Raw genomic sequence first — 15,033 nt, 5'->3', positions numbered from 1 at the left:
GTAATTGACTCCTTAATTAATATTGCGACACCCCCTCCTCTTATACCTCCCCCTCTGTCTCGCCTGAAGATTCTGTACCCCGGAATATTGAGCTGCCAGCCTTGCCCCTCCCTCAACCATGTCTCCGTGATAGCAACAATATCATACTCCCATGTGTTTATCAACACCTTCAGTTCATCCACCTTATTTGCAAGACTCCTTGCATTAAAATAGATGCCATCCAGCCTTGCCCTTATATATTTGCCCTGTCTACCAAGCTGACTGGTTTTTTTCTCTATAATTGGCAGCACATCACCCCCTATTTCAGCTCCCCTCTGTATTCCATCCCCCCCAAACAGTGCTAGCAAACCTCCCCGCAAGGATATTTGTCCCGCTCTGGTTCAGGTGCAACCCGTCCGACTTGTACAAGTCCCACCTTTCCCAGAAGCAGGCCCAGTGATCCAGGAAAGTAAAACCCTCCCCCCTACACCAACTCTTTAGCCATGCATTCATCTGCTCTATCCTCCTATTCCTATACTCACTAGCACGTGACACTGGGAGTAATCCAGAGATTACAACCTTTGAGGTGCTGCTCTTTAATCTGCTACCTAGCTCCCTAAATTCTTGATGCAGGACCTCATCCCCCTTCCTACCTATGTCGTTGGTCCCAATGTGGACCACGACCTCTGCCTGCTCACCCTCCCCCTTAAGAATGCCCTGTAGCCGCTCAGTGACATCCATGACCCTGGCCACAGGGAGGCAACAAACCATCCTGGAGTCACGTTTGCGGCCACAGAAATGCCTATCTGTTCCCCTTACGATAGAATCCCCTACCACTATTGCTCTCCCACTCTTTTTCCTCCCTTTCTGAGCAGCAGAAGCGTCCCTGGTGCCAGGAAACTGGCTGCTGCTGCCTTCCCCTGGTAAGTCATCCCCCTCAACAGTATCCAACTTGGTATACCTGGGTGTCCATAACTAACAATAAAAAATGTAATTAATTACATAGAATGGAGCAGGTGATGTGTTACTGTTGCGAGATGTGGGAGCCGGTGAACCCCATTGAGGCAAACGGTGATTACGTCTGTGACAAGTGTCTGCTGCTACAGGAACTCCAGCTCCGTGTTGATGAGCTGGAGTCTGAGCTTCAGACACTGCGACACATCAGGGAGGGGGAGAAGTACCTGGACTCTGTATCAGCAGGTGGTCACACCTATGAAGTTAATTAATTCAGATGTAGCCCATGGTCAGGGACAGGACGGTGTGACTACGAGTGAGGCAGGTACGGGGATCCAGGAGGTAGAGCTGGAGGAGCCGCAGCCCTTGCTCTTGTCTAACAGGTTCGAGGTTCTTACTCCCTGTGGGGACGGGAGCAGGGACTGCAGGGAGGATGAGCAACCTGGCCACAGCACCGTGGAACAGGGGGCCATTCAAGAGGGGGGGAGTAAATAGAAATGTTGTAGTGGTAGGGGATAGTATTATTAGGGGGATAGATATTCTCTGCAGCAGAGAGCGAGAGTCCCGAAGGCTGTGTTGCCTACCCGGTGCCAGGGTTAAGGACATCTCCTCTGGGCTGGAATGAAACTTACAGTGGGAGGGGGTGGATCCAGTTGTCGTGGTCCATGTTGGTACAAACGACGTAGATAGGACTAGGAAGCCGGTTCTGTTAAAGGAGTATGAGCAGCTAGGGGTCAAATTAAAAAAACAGAACCTCAAGGGTAAGCCATGAGCGAATTTGGCTAGGACAAATAAAATTAGAGAGTTAAATGCGTGGCTCAAAGACTGGTGTGGGAGAAATGGGTTTTGCTTCCTGGGACACTGGCACCAGTACTGGGGCAGGAGGGAGCTGTTCCGTCGGGACGGGCTTCACTTGGCCAGTGCTGGGACTAGAGTCCTGGCGGATCATATAACTAGGGCTGTAGAGAGGGCTTTAAACTAACTAGTGGGGGGGAGGTTCCTAGAGAGCAAATAATAAAAATGACAACAGAGAAGGTCATAGACTTAGGTAGCAGTGGGGAAATTAAAAACCAGAGCATGTCAGGAAGGGGCAGAAGGTATGGAGTAAAAGGTAAAGTAATAAAAAGGGCAAAAGCAGGAACTAAGTGTCACAAAACATCTTTGAAAGTTCTCTATCTGAATGCATGTAGCATTCGTCACAAAATAGACGAGTTAATGGCACAAATAACTACATATGGGTATGATCTGGTGGCCATTACAGAAACATGGCTGCAGGGTGACAATGCCTGGGAATTAAACATACCAGGTTATTTAACGATCAGGAAGGGCAGGCAGGCAGGAAGGAAGGGGAGGTGGGGTGGCTATGTTAATAAAAGAAGGAATCACTAATACAGAGAAATGATATTGGGTCAAAAGATCAGGATAATGAAACAGTTTGGGTGGAGGTAAGGAATAATAAGGGGGAAAAAAACACTAGTGGGCATAGTCTATAGGCCTCCGAACAGTTGCAACTCTGTTGGACGGAGTATCAATCAGGAAATAGTTGAGGCTTGTAATAAGGGAACATCTATAATTATGGGGGATTTTAACTATCATATTAATTGGACAAATCGAATTGGGCAGGGCTGCCTTGAGGATGAGTTCATTGAGTATATTAGGGATGGGTTTCTTGAGCAGTATGTAACTGAACCGACCAAGGGGCAAGCAACCTTAGATCTGGTCCTGTGTAACGAGACGGGATTAATTAAAAATGTCCTAGTAAAGGATCCCCTTGGAATGAGTGACCATAACATGGTTGAATTCCATATTCAATTAGAGGGTGAGAAGGTTGGATCTCAAACAAGCGTGCTAAGCTTGAATAAAGGAGACTATGAAGGTATGAGAGCGGAATTGAGTAAAGTGGATTGGGAAAATAGATTAAAGGGTAAGACGATACATGATCAGTGGTGTACATTTAAGGAGTTATTTTACAACTTCCAAAAAAAATATATTCCACTGAGAAGAAAAGGGTGTAAAAGAAAAGACAGCCATCCGTGGCTAAGTAAAGAAATTAAAGATAGTATTCGACTAAAAACAAGGGCATATAAGGTAGCCAAATCTAGTGTGAGGCTAGAGGATTGGGAAAACTTTAAAAGACAGCAAAAAATAACAAAAAAGATTGATTAAGAAAGGGAAGATAGATTATGAAAGTAAATTAGCAAAAAATATATAAACAGATAGTTATATAAAAAGAAAAAGGGTGGCTAAAGTAAATGTTGGTCCCTTAGAGGATGAGACTGGGAAATTAATGGTGGGAAATATGGAGATGGCAAAAACACTGAATGAATATTTTGTATCAGTCTTTACAGTAGAAGACACTAAGAATATCCCAACACTGGACAAACGGGGCTATAGGGGGGGAGGAGCTAAACACGATCAAAATCACTAAGGAAGTGGTACTCGGTAAAATAATGGGACTCAAGGCGGATAAATCACCTGGACCTGATGGCTTACATCCTAGGGTCTTGAGGGAAGTGGCGGTAGGGATTGTGGATGCATTGGTAATAATTTTCCAAAACTCCCTGGACTCAGCAAAGGTCCCGGCAGACTGGAAACCTGCTAATGTAACACCCTTTATTTAAAAAGGGCAGTAGACAGAAGGCTGGAAACTATAGACCGGTTAGCCTAACATCTGTGGTCGGTAAAATATTGGAGTCCATTATTAAGGAGACAGTAACAGGACATTTGGGTAATCATAATTTAATAGGACAAAGTCAGCATGGTTTTATGAAGGGGAAGTCATGTTTGACAAATTTGCTGGAGTTCTTTGAGGAAGTAACATATAGGGTGGATAAAGGGGAACCAGTGGATGTAGTGTATTTAGACTTCCAAAAGGCATTTGACAAGGTGCCACACAAGATTATTGCTTAAGATAAAAAATCACGGGATTGGGGGTAATATTCTAGCATGGATAGAGGATTGGCTATCTAACAGAAGGCAGAGAGTTGGGATAAATGGTTCATTCTCAGACTGGCAATCAGTAACCAGTGGTGTTCCGCAGGGGTCAGTGCTGGGTCCCCAACTCTTTACAATCTATATTAATGATTTGGAGGAGGGGACCGAGTGTAACATATCAAAGTTTGCAGATGATACTAAGATGGGAGGGAAAGTAGTGAGTGAGGAGGACATAAAAAACCTGCAAGGGGACATAGACAGGCTAAGTAAGTGGGCAGAGATTTGGCAGATGGAATACAATACTGGAAAGTGTGAGGTTATGCACTTTGGCAGGAAAAATCGTAGAGCAAGTTATTATCTTAATGGCAAGAAACTGGAAAGTACTGAAGTACAAAGGGATCTGGGGGTCCTGGTGCACGAAACTCAAAAGGTTAGTCTGCAGGTGCAGCAAGTGATTAAGAAGGCCAATGGAATGTTGGCTTTTATTGCCAGGGGGATAGAATATAAAAATAGGGAGGTATTGCTTCAGTTGTACAAGGTATTGGTGAGACCGCACCTGGAATACTGTGTACAGTTTTGGTGTCCATACTTAAGAAAGGACATACTTGCTCTCGAGTCAGTACAAAGAAGGTTCACTCGGTTAATCCCGGGGATGAGGGGATGGACATATGAGGAGAGGTTGAGTAGATTGGGACTCTACTCATTGGAGTTTAGAAGAATGAGAGGCGATCTTATTGAAACATATAAGATTGTGAAGGGGGTGGATGCGGGGAAGATGTTCCCGATGATGCGTGAAACTAGAACTAGGGGGCATAGTCTTAAAATAAGGGGCTGCTCTTTCAAAACTGAGATGAGGAGGAACTACTTCACTCAGGGTGGTAGGTCCATGGAATATGCTGCCCCAAGAAGCTGTAGAAGCTACATCATTACATAAATTTAAAACAGAAATAGACAGTTTCCTGGAAGTAAAGGGAATTGAGGGTTACAGGGAGCAGGCAGGAATTTGGACATGAGTCTAGGTTTGGATTGGACATGGCCCTGTGGGTAGCGGAGCGGGCCCAGGGGCCGTGTAGCCTGATCCTGCTCCTATTTCGTGTGTCCAATTCTGTTAGATTCAGGAGATGGTTGTGATAGTAGATTGGCGGTTAGGATCAGATCAGCCATGATCTTATTGAATGGCGGAGCAGGCTCGAGGGGCCGATTGGCCTACTCCTGCTCCTATTTCTTATGTTCGTATGTACCACATGGTACGCTTTTTTATTTCAATCGTTGGGAGGTTAAATTACCGTACATTTATATAGCATCTTTCACACCCTCGGGGCACCGCAAAGCATTTCACAGATGATTAAATACTTTTCCAGACTAGTAACTGATGTTACATAAGCAAATGCTGCTGACACGAAGCTCCTACCAACAGCAAATCAGATGAATGATCATTCGCTCGGTTATCTTTGGTGATGGTGGCTGAGGGAGGAATATTAGCCGGGACACCGGGAGAACTTGCTGTTCTTTCTCAGAATGTGCCAGGGAATCTCTTGCATCCAACCTGAACAGGCAGCTTGAGGGGCCATTATTTAATATCTCATCCAAAAGACGGCATCTCTGACAGTGCAGCTCTGCCTCAGCACTGCACTTAAGTATCAGCTTGGAATAAGTGCCCAAGTCCTTGACTGGGACTTGAATCCACGACTTTCTGACTCCGAGGCAGAGTGCCACTAACGAAACGCAGAGGTGGAAAATACATATTGATAGAGATACCCGAGAATGCGGTTCAAATGATAAACTACTTCATTACATGTGGATATTGATCATTTTTAAAGAAAGTGTTGACTTCAAAGTAGCAACTGAGCCAAGCTTATTCAAATAAAAGTTTTTGCCATTTGACAGTAAAGGATTAAATTTGTAAAAACAAAGAATAATATAATACTGCAAATGGCATGGAAGTTTATACTTATGTCCTGTCACCATTTTGAGCTTATCCTGTTATATTTGAGAAGATGGTAAATGAATACCATTTTGTGAGCATAAATGTTTTGTGCGAGTTATCTAGATTATACCTCTCCATGTGATGACTTACTGACAGCTTGCTCATTGTGCTGTTTATTCTTTCTTTAAGGTAATGAAGCACAGACACCAGATTCAGGTAAAGAGTTATTTTTTAAAAATCGTTGGATTGTGTGAGTTCACCTCGGGTCTTTTTCGTTTTGTTTACTTTACAGAAAAGTAATGTAATAACAAGGGTTTCTAACTTATAACTGTTGAGTGGCAGTTTTGTAGGAGATTTTCCATCTAGGCCTGCATTTCCCTTATCAATCTGCTGATATACCATTTCCAGATATATAATGTTTTGTAAAAAGAAATTCTGCCAGTTTTAATCGATAAATTTATAAACTAATCTTAAAGAAACACAAAGATGAGATCCACTAGAAGCAGATCTTGTACTGCATAATTTGGAATGTTACTTTACCGTAGAAACTCCTACTGGAGTAAACAGATTGCGCTTCTCATTGGAATGCAAGAGAAGATAACGAGTTTCTTTTTCTGTAAACTGCTGTGGCCGTCAGTCTTCCCAAGTGCAAGCTATGAAGTGGCCAATGACGGATGTGTCACTCTTCAGTTTATATCTCTATTTAATTGTTTTGGGATCCAAGCAACAAGCAGAACATTGCATTTGTTTGCATGAGTCAGATTTCCCTTACCCCTATTCTCCTTGGCATTGCTAAGTGGGAGTGGGATGAGCCCCAACCCTTGAGGTCCATATTTTACACATGCTGCAGGTGATGGGCACTTTGGCTCCCTGTCTTAAGATTACCGCATTGTTTGTTAAAGCTGTAACTAAAGAAGCATTTGCTGTTTTCACCTGTCTGAAAGGAAACTTGTTGTCTTCTGCAGATGTTTGGAGATCTTATAACGTTCATGATGGCTTCAGAGGGGCACTAAACGGCGAAACACACAGCTCATCGCTGGCGGCCAAAGGCTTCCGCAGTGTCAGGCCGAATCTTTCATTTCCTGAGAGGAAAACACCTCCACAGCAGGTGAATGAAAGCCATCCGTCCATGTGTAACAGTCCGTCTACTGCAAGAGATCTGTGTCACAAGCGCTCCAGAAAGAAAGGTTGCTTTCTGACTCATTAAAACACGCTGCCTGCCAGCACTCTGTCCAGTGTCAGGTATTTGGAGTAAAAACAGGGTGCTGTGATTGTCAGGTTTGCACTTAGTTTTTTCCAGGCACTTATTGAAGCTGGGATACGTGTCATACTGACTGTGCAGGCGTAGTAACACCACACTGTAAGCAAATGTCATAAAGTACTAATTGCCTTGTTGCAGGTTTAATCCTAGTTATTAGTGAATTTGCGCTACAAATACTGTATTGCCTTTTAACCTGCTGTAGAAATGGAAGATCGTACTTTCTTCCAGAATTAATGTAACGTGCTATCAAGATTATAGACACTTGTTTGTCACCATTTTGGGTCAACGCTAGTTTCTACAAATCAAAAATTGAAAAACACTAATGCTGTGTCTGTTATTTCATGGTGTGGAGATGCCGGTGTTGGACTGGGGTGGACAAATGTAAGAAGTCACATAACACCAGGTTATAGTCCAACAGCTTTATTTGAAATCACAAGCTTTCGGAGCGCTGCTCCTTCGTCCGGTGAAGTGGAGAAATGCATAAAGACACAGCTTATATAGTCAGAGAATAATGTCAGATGTTTACAGGTAATCTTTCCAACTGCCATTTATCACACCTCGGCAGAGAGATAATCACAGCAATCAAAGGTGTGAATGGTGTCCAAACAGGTTAGTCAGGAAAACATTACATCAAAGAACAATGAGGTGGGGTCACAAGGGGTCAAATGTTGCAGATGCTGGGGTCTATGAAAAACAAAAAAACAGACAAAAAACATTTTTTTTGCTGGAAATCACAGCAGGTCCGGCCGCATTTCATGGGTTTGTTGGTATTATCACTGTTTGTGGTTGGGTGTTCTGAGGATGAGATCTTGAACTTTAAATTGCCCTGCTGTTTTAATTTAACTTCCCCGTTTTATTTTGATGTTTGAGAGACACTTAATCAACCTGCACCTGCACTGGCTGCTTTTCAGAAGTATTAAAAATAAAGGGCATTATCCAAATGCCACTCAATTATGAATGGGTCAGAGCTCTCTTGCAAAGAATGAAGTCACCTGGGAGTATTTTTTAAGGCAGTAAAGAATCCGTTCCATATCTCCGTTGGTCCATGGCTGTGGTTGACTTGCTCAAGTGTTTGCTTTAACATGCTTCACCGACACTGACTGAAATCTTTTAATCTAACCAACTTGGCTGATTTTTTTTTTCTAATTGGGGAGGACTCCAGAAGTCGTCATCAGTCTAAAGATACATGAAGAGTTCATGATACAGATCACAACATGTTGATTCGCTGATTTGTGCTGAGTTAGCTGATCTCAGCTGTGCGGGAGTCGAGGTACTTAAATGAGCCTCAACTGCCGTGGGTTAGGGAGCAGGGTGCCTGATCTGAGTAACTATGCAGTGAACACTGCTGGAAGTGCATGTGTACGAGCATTAGTTGAGGACAGGATCAGGTTCAGCTGTGGTGCCGCTCCCTGTGGTTGAATATCCTACTGGAACTGCCAGTCAGAGCTCCACAACAACAATGGAGAATTGAGTGAGGTACCCAGAGGGTTCTGGCACCCGTCGAGCTGCATTCCACCAAAGGGCTTAGCATCTTAGGCTTAGGAGAGGAGAGGAGGGATAACCTTGACAAAGGGGGCAAAATTTGGAGATTACTGTAAGTAGCAGATTGTGTTTTAATGAATGTATTTATCTTGTTTAGCCATTCTGTTCAAACATTTAAAATGAGAACTGCAAAAAATATCTATGGACCATACTGGAAAAATTGGGATTTTCATACAAAGATAAGCAAATGAAAATCTCCCTAGCAGACATGTTAATGAACAGCAACATTTTTATCCATTTAAAGTAATCTGGTGCACAGTATTTCAGATAAGGCTACGTATAAATTATGAGTTACAGTGGCATTTTCTTGGTGCCATTACTGTACTGTTAAAAATAATCCTTGAAGTGTTTCAAACAGATAAGCAGTATGATGGGAAGGAGTAAGCTATTGATTCTATTTGTATTTTTGTCATGCATGTATGTACATTTATGAAGAGTATTCATATAGCTTTACATTAAAAAATATATATATTTATCATAACTATAGCTGAATGAGTGGGCAGATAGCATTTACTGCTAACGGCACTTTAACTTGTAGTTAGACAAAAACTATCTGGGCCAGTTTATCAATGCTTAAGTGAATTTAATTAAGCCGGAGATTCTCAAAATACCATTTGATATATATGCTAATGAGTCACATTAAATGTGTTCTAAAAGTGTTAGCTAGGATAATGCTCAATGTTTTAATTGAAGTGAATTCTCCCTGCTGATGTTTTCCATTTTTGTTTTTTCTTTCTTTTGTATGGTTTCTGTCTTTCCTGCTGTGTGGTTATCTTTGACAGGTTCCTTCTCCACCACCCAGAAAGGAAAGCTTTAATTGGTATTCACTAACAGGTCCTGGCAGCTACCAAATACCACCTAGTTCAACCCAGGATCTTTTAAGTGGCAGTTGGCCATCACTCCCAACACCTAGCCTGCAAATAACCTCCAGTGTTACCCATTTGACTAATAAGGAAGAGAACATACACAGTTCATCGCATCTGTTTCGACACTCCAGCACAATTTCCCCTTCTGCACAGCAGCCACCATCTGCCCAGGCATTAACTTGCAAAGTAGCTGATAGTAGCACTGCTGACACTTCACTCCAGGCAAACCATGGGCACTCCCAAGAGCGTAAAGTCACTGCCATCAAGCTAACCCTGTCAGAGGATCAGATGGTTGCTAATTCCCACAATGCAAGACAGTCATCCAAGCCTGACACTGATGTGAAACCCTCACTGCATTCACTTTTACTTGGAGATAGGATAGAGTCTGAGAGACACACAGCCTCTCTTTCCATTCAGATAGCTCCAGCAAGTGTGCATACAACAGAACCTGGGCTTGACACACAAGGATGCCCACCTGTATCTGCTGCAAACAATGGAAGGAATCTACACAAGGACATGTTACAAGTGCTTAATGCGTCATCTTGTGCACGCTCCTCTGGGCAACATCTGGTATATAATTTTTTTTTTATTAGCAGCAGTTTTCAATGTAGTTAACATGTTTTTTCCACTTGCAGAGGACTAGAAGTTAACAGGTTGGCTCTCATTTATAGCTTACCTGTAAGAAACGACAATCAATGGCTTGAATTATTTTTTAAGGAACACGGTTACAATTGCAGGTGTACATTGGCAATTCATCCTTCTTGCACTGCCAGCTTAAAGTGCCCGTGAATCCAGCAGTCACAGCCACCCCAAATTCGAGGGGGCAGTGGTGTAATGTTATCTTATATCGTAGATTAAGAGGCTTACGAGTAGATATCGTTGAGTACTCTTTATTAGGTCTTGAGTCAGTGCCAGCTCGTGTAGTACTGCCGCATGGCCAAGATGGCTTCCTATTTATACGACTGCCGTCAAGCAGCTGTCTTTACTACAGCTACCGTAAAGCAGCTGTCTTTACTACAGCTACAGTTATCTGTACAGCTACCGTAAAGCAGCTGTCTTTACTACAGCTACAGTTATCTGTACAAGTGGCAGAGATTAAAGTGATTTTGGTCTGTTTCAAGGCCACTGACAATGTTGAGCCATGATGGGTCATAAGCCCTGCATAGTTTAAAAACGAGCAAGATTTTAGTTTGAAAAAGCCTTCTCCCTTTCGTAGGCACTGGTCAGTTTCACTGGTACACTATGTAGGTTCTAACTCGCCTTAATGTGGAGTTAATCCCATTAGGAGAATAAGGTGCAGAAAGAAACACTCTTTTGGAAGGGAACAGGAAGTATTCATACGAATCCAAACTCCCTTGCTATTTGTGGGGGCCAGCCTAAACATGGGCCAATCTCCTCCCAACTCCCAAATGAAGTTTCCTCCTCTGCAACACCAAACCTTTCAATCAAAGGGAAAGCAATACCTATTGTCCTATGTTTTGTTTACATTGGTGCAGTTGGATCACTAATCTGGGTCCTCCACCTGGCAACTGCTTGGCCACCCCTGCTCCAGCTGCTGGGGCTTTTCTACTGACCAGTGTCTTCTCCTCCCCCAGTTCTCCAAGTCATCTTCCATCCACCCCCCCAAACTTTTATTCAGCCTGAGAGTTTAAAACAAAAAAGCTGCTATTAACATTCCTAAGGATGGTGTTATACAAACTTCCCATCGTAAACACAGTTGAGGTGATTAAACAGAATCTTGTGATTGAAATATCCTGCACAAGAGCTATTTAATTGTAAACTACTTTATTACTGCAGATTTCCAGTGCCTGGGATCAGTGCTGTTTTTTATATAAGGAAAATCAATGTAATGCCATTCACATCTCCGCTGATAATGAAGCAGTCCATGCCCGCATGCAACAAGACCTGGATGACGTTCAGGCTTGGGCTGATAAGTGGCAAGTAACATTCAAGCCACACAAGTGCCAGGCAATGACTATCTCCAACAAGCGAGAGTCTAATCACCACCCCTTGACATTCAATGGCATTACCATCGCCGAATCCCCCACCATCAACATCCTGGGGGACACCATTGACCAGAAACTTAACTGGACCAGCCACATAAATACTGTGGCAACAAGAGCAGGTCAGAGGCTGGGTATTCTGCAGTGAGTGTCTCACCTCCTAACTCCCCAAAGCCTTTCCACCATCTACAAGGTACAAGTAAGGAGTGTGATGGAATACTCTCCACTTGCCTGGATGAGTGCAGCTCCAACAGCCCTCTAGAAGCTCGACACCATCCAGGACAAAGCAGCCCGCTTGATTGGCACCCCATCCACCACCGGCGTACCGTGGCTGCAGTGTGTACCATCTGCAAGATACACTAAAGCAACTCCCAAACCCGCGACCGCTACCACCTAGAAGGACAAGGGCAGCAGGTGCATAGGAACACCACCAGCTCCAAGATCCCCTCCAAAGCCACACACCATCCTGACTTGGAAATATATCGCTGTTCCTTCATCGTCACTGGGTCAAAATCCTCCAACTCCCTCCCAAACAGCACTGTGGGAGTACCTTCACCACACGGACTGCAGCGGTTCAAGAAGGCGGCTCACCGCCACCTTCTCGAGGGCAATTGGGGATGGGTAATAAATGCTGGCCTTGCCAGCAACGCCCAAATTCCATGAATGAACAAAAAAAAAGCTAATTGCATTGAGAGCACAAGAGTGCATCTTGCCATAAGTAGAATCAGATGTAGATTCAAACATCTGTTTTGGAAAGGAAAAGAAAGTATTGATTTGAACTCTCACTCCCCTTGCCAGATCTCTCAATATTTGCTATATTAAGAAAAGTTATCGACAAGAAAAATGTTTCATTTCAGGGTGCAATAAAAAAATCTAATCTTTGGAAGGAGGGAGAGAGAGGTTGACAGCCACACAATGGGGAAGGGAGACCAGGCATCACTAGAGCAAAGTCTGGGGAGAGGCTCAATAACTGCTTAATCTTTAGTGGGGAGTGGATTATCCCTACAACACAAAAGTGTGTGTGATTGATTATAGGCTTCAATATACCTGAAAGTGCACAAGATTTTAACATTTTATGTACATATTTTTGAATTTTGTCAGGGGTGTAAGTATATGACTCCCAGAGTAACAGCTCATGCTTTGAGCACACTGGGCCCTAATGTGTTCAAACACCAGTTTGCAATGACACAGTTGTATAATGAGTCAAGCAATTGATGCCGTGTCCCAACTAGCCACAAAATAACTGTTAAGAGCAGGCACCAACTGGAAATGTGAAGCTGCTGTGGTTCACATACCTCCTGTAGTGGATTCCATTTTTCCTTCCATTATTTGGATTAACCTACACTTCACTGACTTTACTGCAGAAGTCCATTAATGCAACAAAAGATACACTGGATTATTGATCAGCATGGGGCAAACTGGAGCTGTGGATACTCAAGTCTCACAATGCCAAGATAAACTTCAGCGTTTGCTTTAATAAGAATCCTTGAGCATCTTTAACACTGGACATTTTTGGCAAATTCGAGCAGCAAGTAGCATACATGAGCAACACTTTTTCCTGACCATATTACAGGCTTGTAGTTTAAAGATGTAGGTGCTGCCAGGTGTGCTTACAATGGACAGATCGAGCCTTTTCAGGTCGTGCCTGTTTTAAAGGGTCAAGTATTTGGCAAACCTTATTTGTTCTAAAGTAAGCAATACAGTGGAGTCGGGTGCATCACTTGCAAGTGATGATGTAATGAAAACAGCCCACACTGGGGCAATAAATATTGGCACACTCCTGCATCCCCAGTTTTTAACTTCCAAAAGACAGTGGCAGCTGCACAAACAAAAGCAGTCTCATTGCAGAAAACATTTTTATTAATACACAGCAACAGAAATAATGGCCTCGAGATCCGATCATGCCTGTTCATGTTGGCGCAGAGACCAGGTGAAGTTCGTGGTGGGACCTCATTATCATGAGACATGGGGCCATCCAACACGGACGAGGAGTCTCTGATGCGACTTGAGGCAACTTTAAAGGGGAGGTGCACTCTAACTACAGACAGGAAATATCTTCAATCCGCGAAAGCGGATATTGTACCGTGTGAAGGACTGGGTTCACTGTCACCTTAAAGTCCCCACAGATGCGAACCTTCTTTGGTTCCCCAGGCGTATTACTCAACGACCTCTTCATTACAGGAACGATGGGTGTAGCCCACTCGCTCCAGTCCACTTTGGACAGTACTCCAGAATGTTCCAACCCTTCCAGCTCCGCTTCGACGGCTGGGCGGATCGCATAAGGCACCGGTCTGGCCTTAAAAAAACTTTGGGCTTGCATTTTCCTCTATTTTGATCATCGCTGTTATGCCTTTTAGTGTTCCGAGTCCCTCCTGGAACACTTCTTGTGCGTCAGTTAGCATTTTTGACAGTCATCCAGGTGTGATGTCGTCATCCTTTTTGGCATCTACCATCAGTGCTTGTACGGAATGCCAATCTAACTGTATCTTCCGGATCCATTCACGTCCTAGTAGTGGTGGTCCTCCCATCTGGCAATACATATAGGTCCATTTTTGGTGTTTCCTGGCCGTTGTATATCACGTTCACCCTTATTTTTCCTTTGGGGTAGACTTTTTGCCCCGTGTACGTCTTCAAGACAATCTCTGTATCTCTCAAGGGTATATGTGAGAATAGCCGCTTGTAGTCCCTTCGGTTTATGACTGTTAGGGCTGATCCTGTGTCCAATTCCATTTTCACTTGGACTCTGTCTATCTTGAGCATGACCCAGATAGTTTGGTGATCCTCCATTTTGATTACATTATGTAGTTTCAGACAACCCAGCTCCTTGCTTCCGGAGTCTGTATCACTTTTCTGTTCGTCTGAACTACTCTCCGTCACCTTATGTACCTTTTTGTACTTCTCCTGTGGAGATTTCTTGCTGGTTTTCTTTCCTGACCTGCAGACTCTTGCTATGTGTCCTACTTTTCCACACTGTCTGCACTCTTGGTCCTTGAACCAGCAATCATTATGGTCGTGTGTTGTTCTGCCGCAGCGATAACACTTCACTGCTCCATATGACATTTCATTTGTGCCATATTCTTGCGGTCTCTGTTGTATCTCTGCAGCGCCCCGTGCGGCTGCTTCGTGTGATACTGCCATGCTGAAAGCCTTGTCCAGCGTAAGATCCTTTTCTGATAGAAGCTGTTTCTGGGTTCCCTCACTTTGAAGCCCACACACAAACTTGTCCCTTAAAGTATCTGCTAGTCCCGTTCCAAACTGGCAGTGTTTCGATAGCTTGCGCAGTTCCGTTAAATACTCAGCATTACTTTCGTCTTTATGCTGGTTCCTTTTGTGAAACTTAAATCTTTCTGCTATCAGCAGCGGTGTGGGGTTTAAGTGGTCCTGCAGGATTGCCACTATGCTTTCAAAATCCTTTTCCACTGGCTTCTCTGGGGTTACTAGGTTTCGCAGTAAGCCGTACGTTTTTGCACCCATGGAATTCAACAATACCAGTGCTTTCCTGGCATCTGGCACTTCATTCGCCTTGCAGTACACTTCTATGCGTTCTATATATGTCGCCCAATCTTC

At 43.7% G+C, this 15,033-nt stretch overlaps 1 protein-coding gene across 5 annotated transcripts in view; it reads left to right on the top strand.

Moving 5' to 3' along the window:
* sorbs2b (sorbin and SH3 domain containing 2b) overlaps positions 1 to 15,033 on the top strand; it is a 308,730-nt gene that overhangs the window by 140,901 nt on the left and 152,796 nt on the right. For 4 of the 5 annotated variants that reach the window (XM_085981513.1, XM_085981502.1, XM_085981522.1 and 1 more), the window contains 3 exons: positions 5,984 to 6,010; positions 6,760 to 6,902; positions 9,380 to 10,033. In XM_085981513.1, coding sequence (XP_085837639.1) covers positions 5,984 to 6,010; positions 6,760 to 6,902; positions 9,380 to 10,033 — 824 coding nt within the window. The remainder of the gene's footprint in view (positions 1 to 5,983; positions 6,011 to 6,759; positions 6,903 to 9,379; positions 10,034 to 15,033) is intronic. The other variant, XM_085981494.1, reaches the window with a different exon arrangement.

The sequence above is a fragment of the Somniosus microcephalus genome, chromosome 1, assembly GCF_052327205.1.
Source record: "Somniosus microcephalus isolate GS21.2 chromosome 1, FLI_Smic_1.0, whole genome shotgun sequence".
NCBI lineage: Eukaryota > Metazoa > Chordata > Chondrichthyes > Squaliformes > Somniosidae > Somniosus > Somniosus microcephalus.
This window is presented reverse-complemented; position numbering and strand designations above follow the sequence as displayed.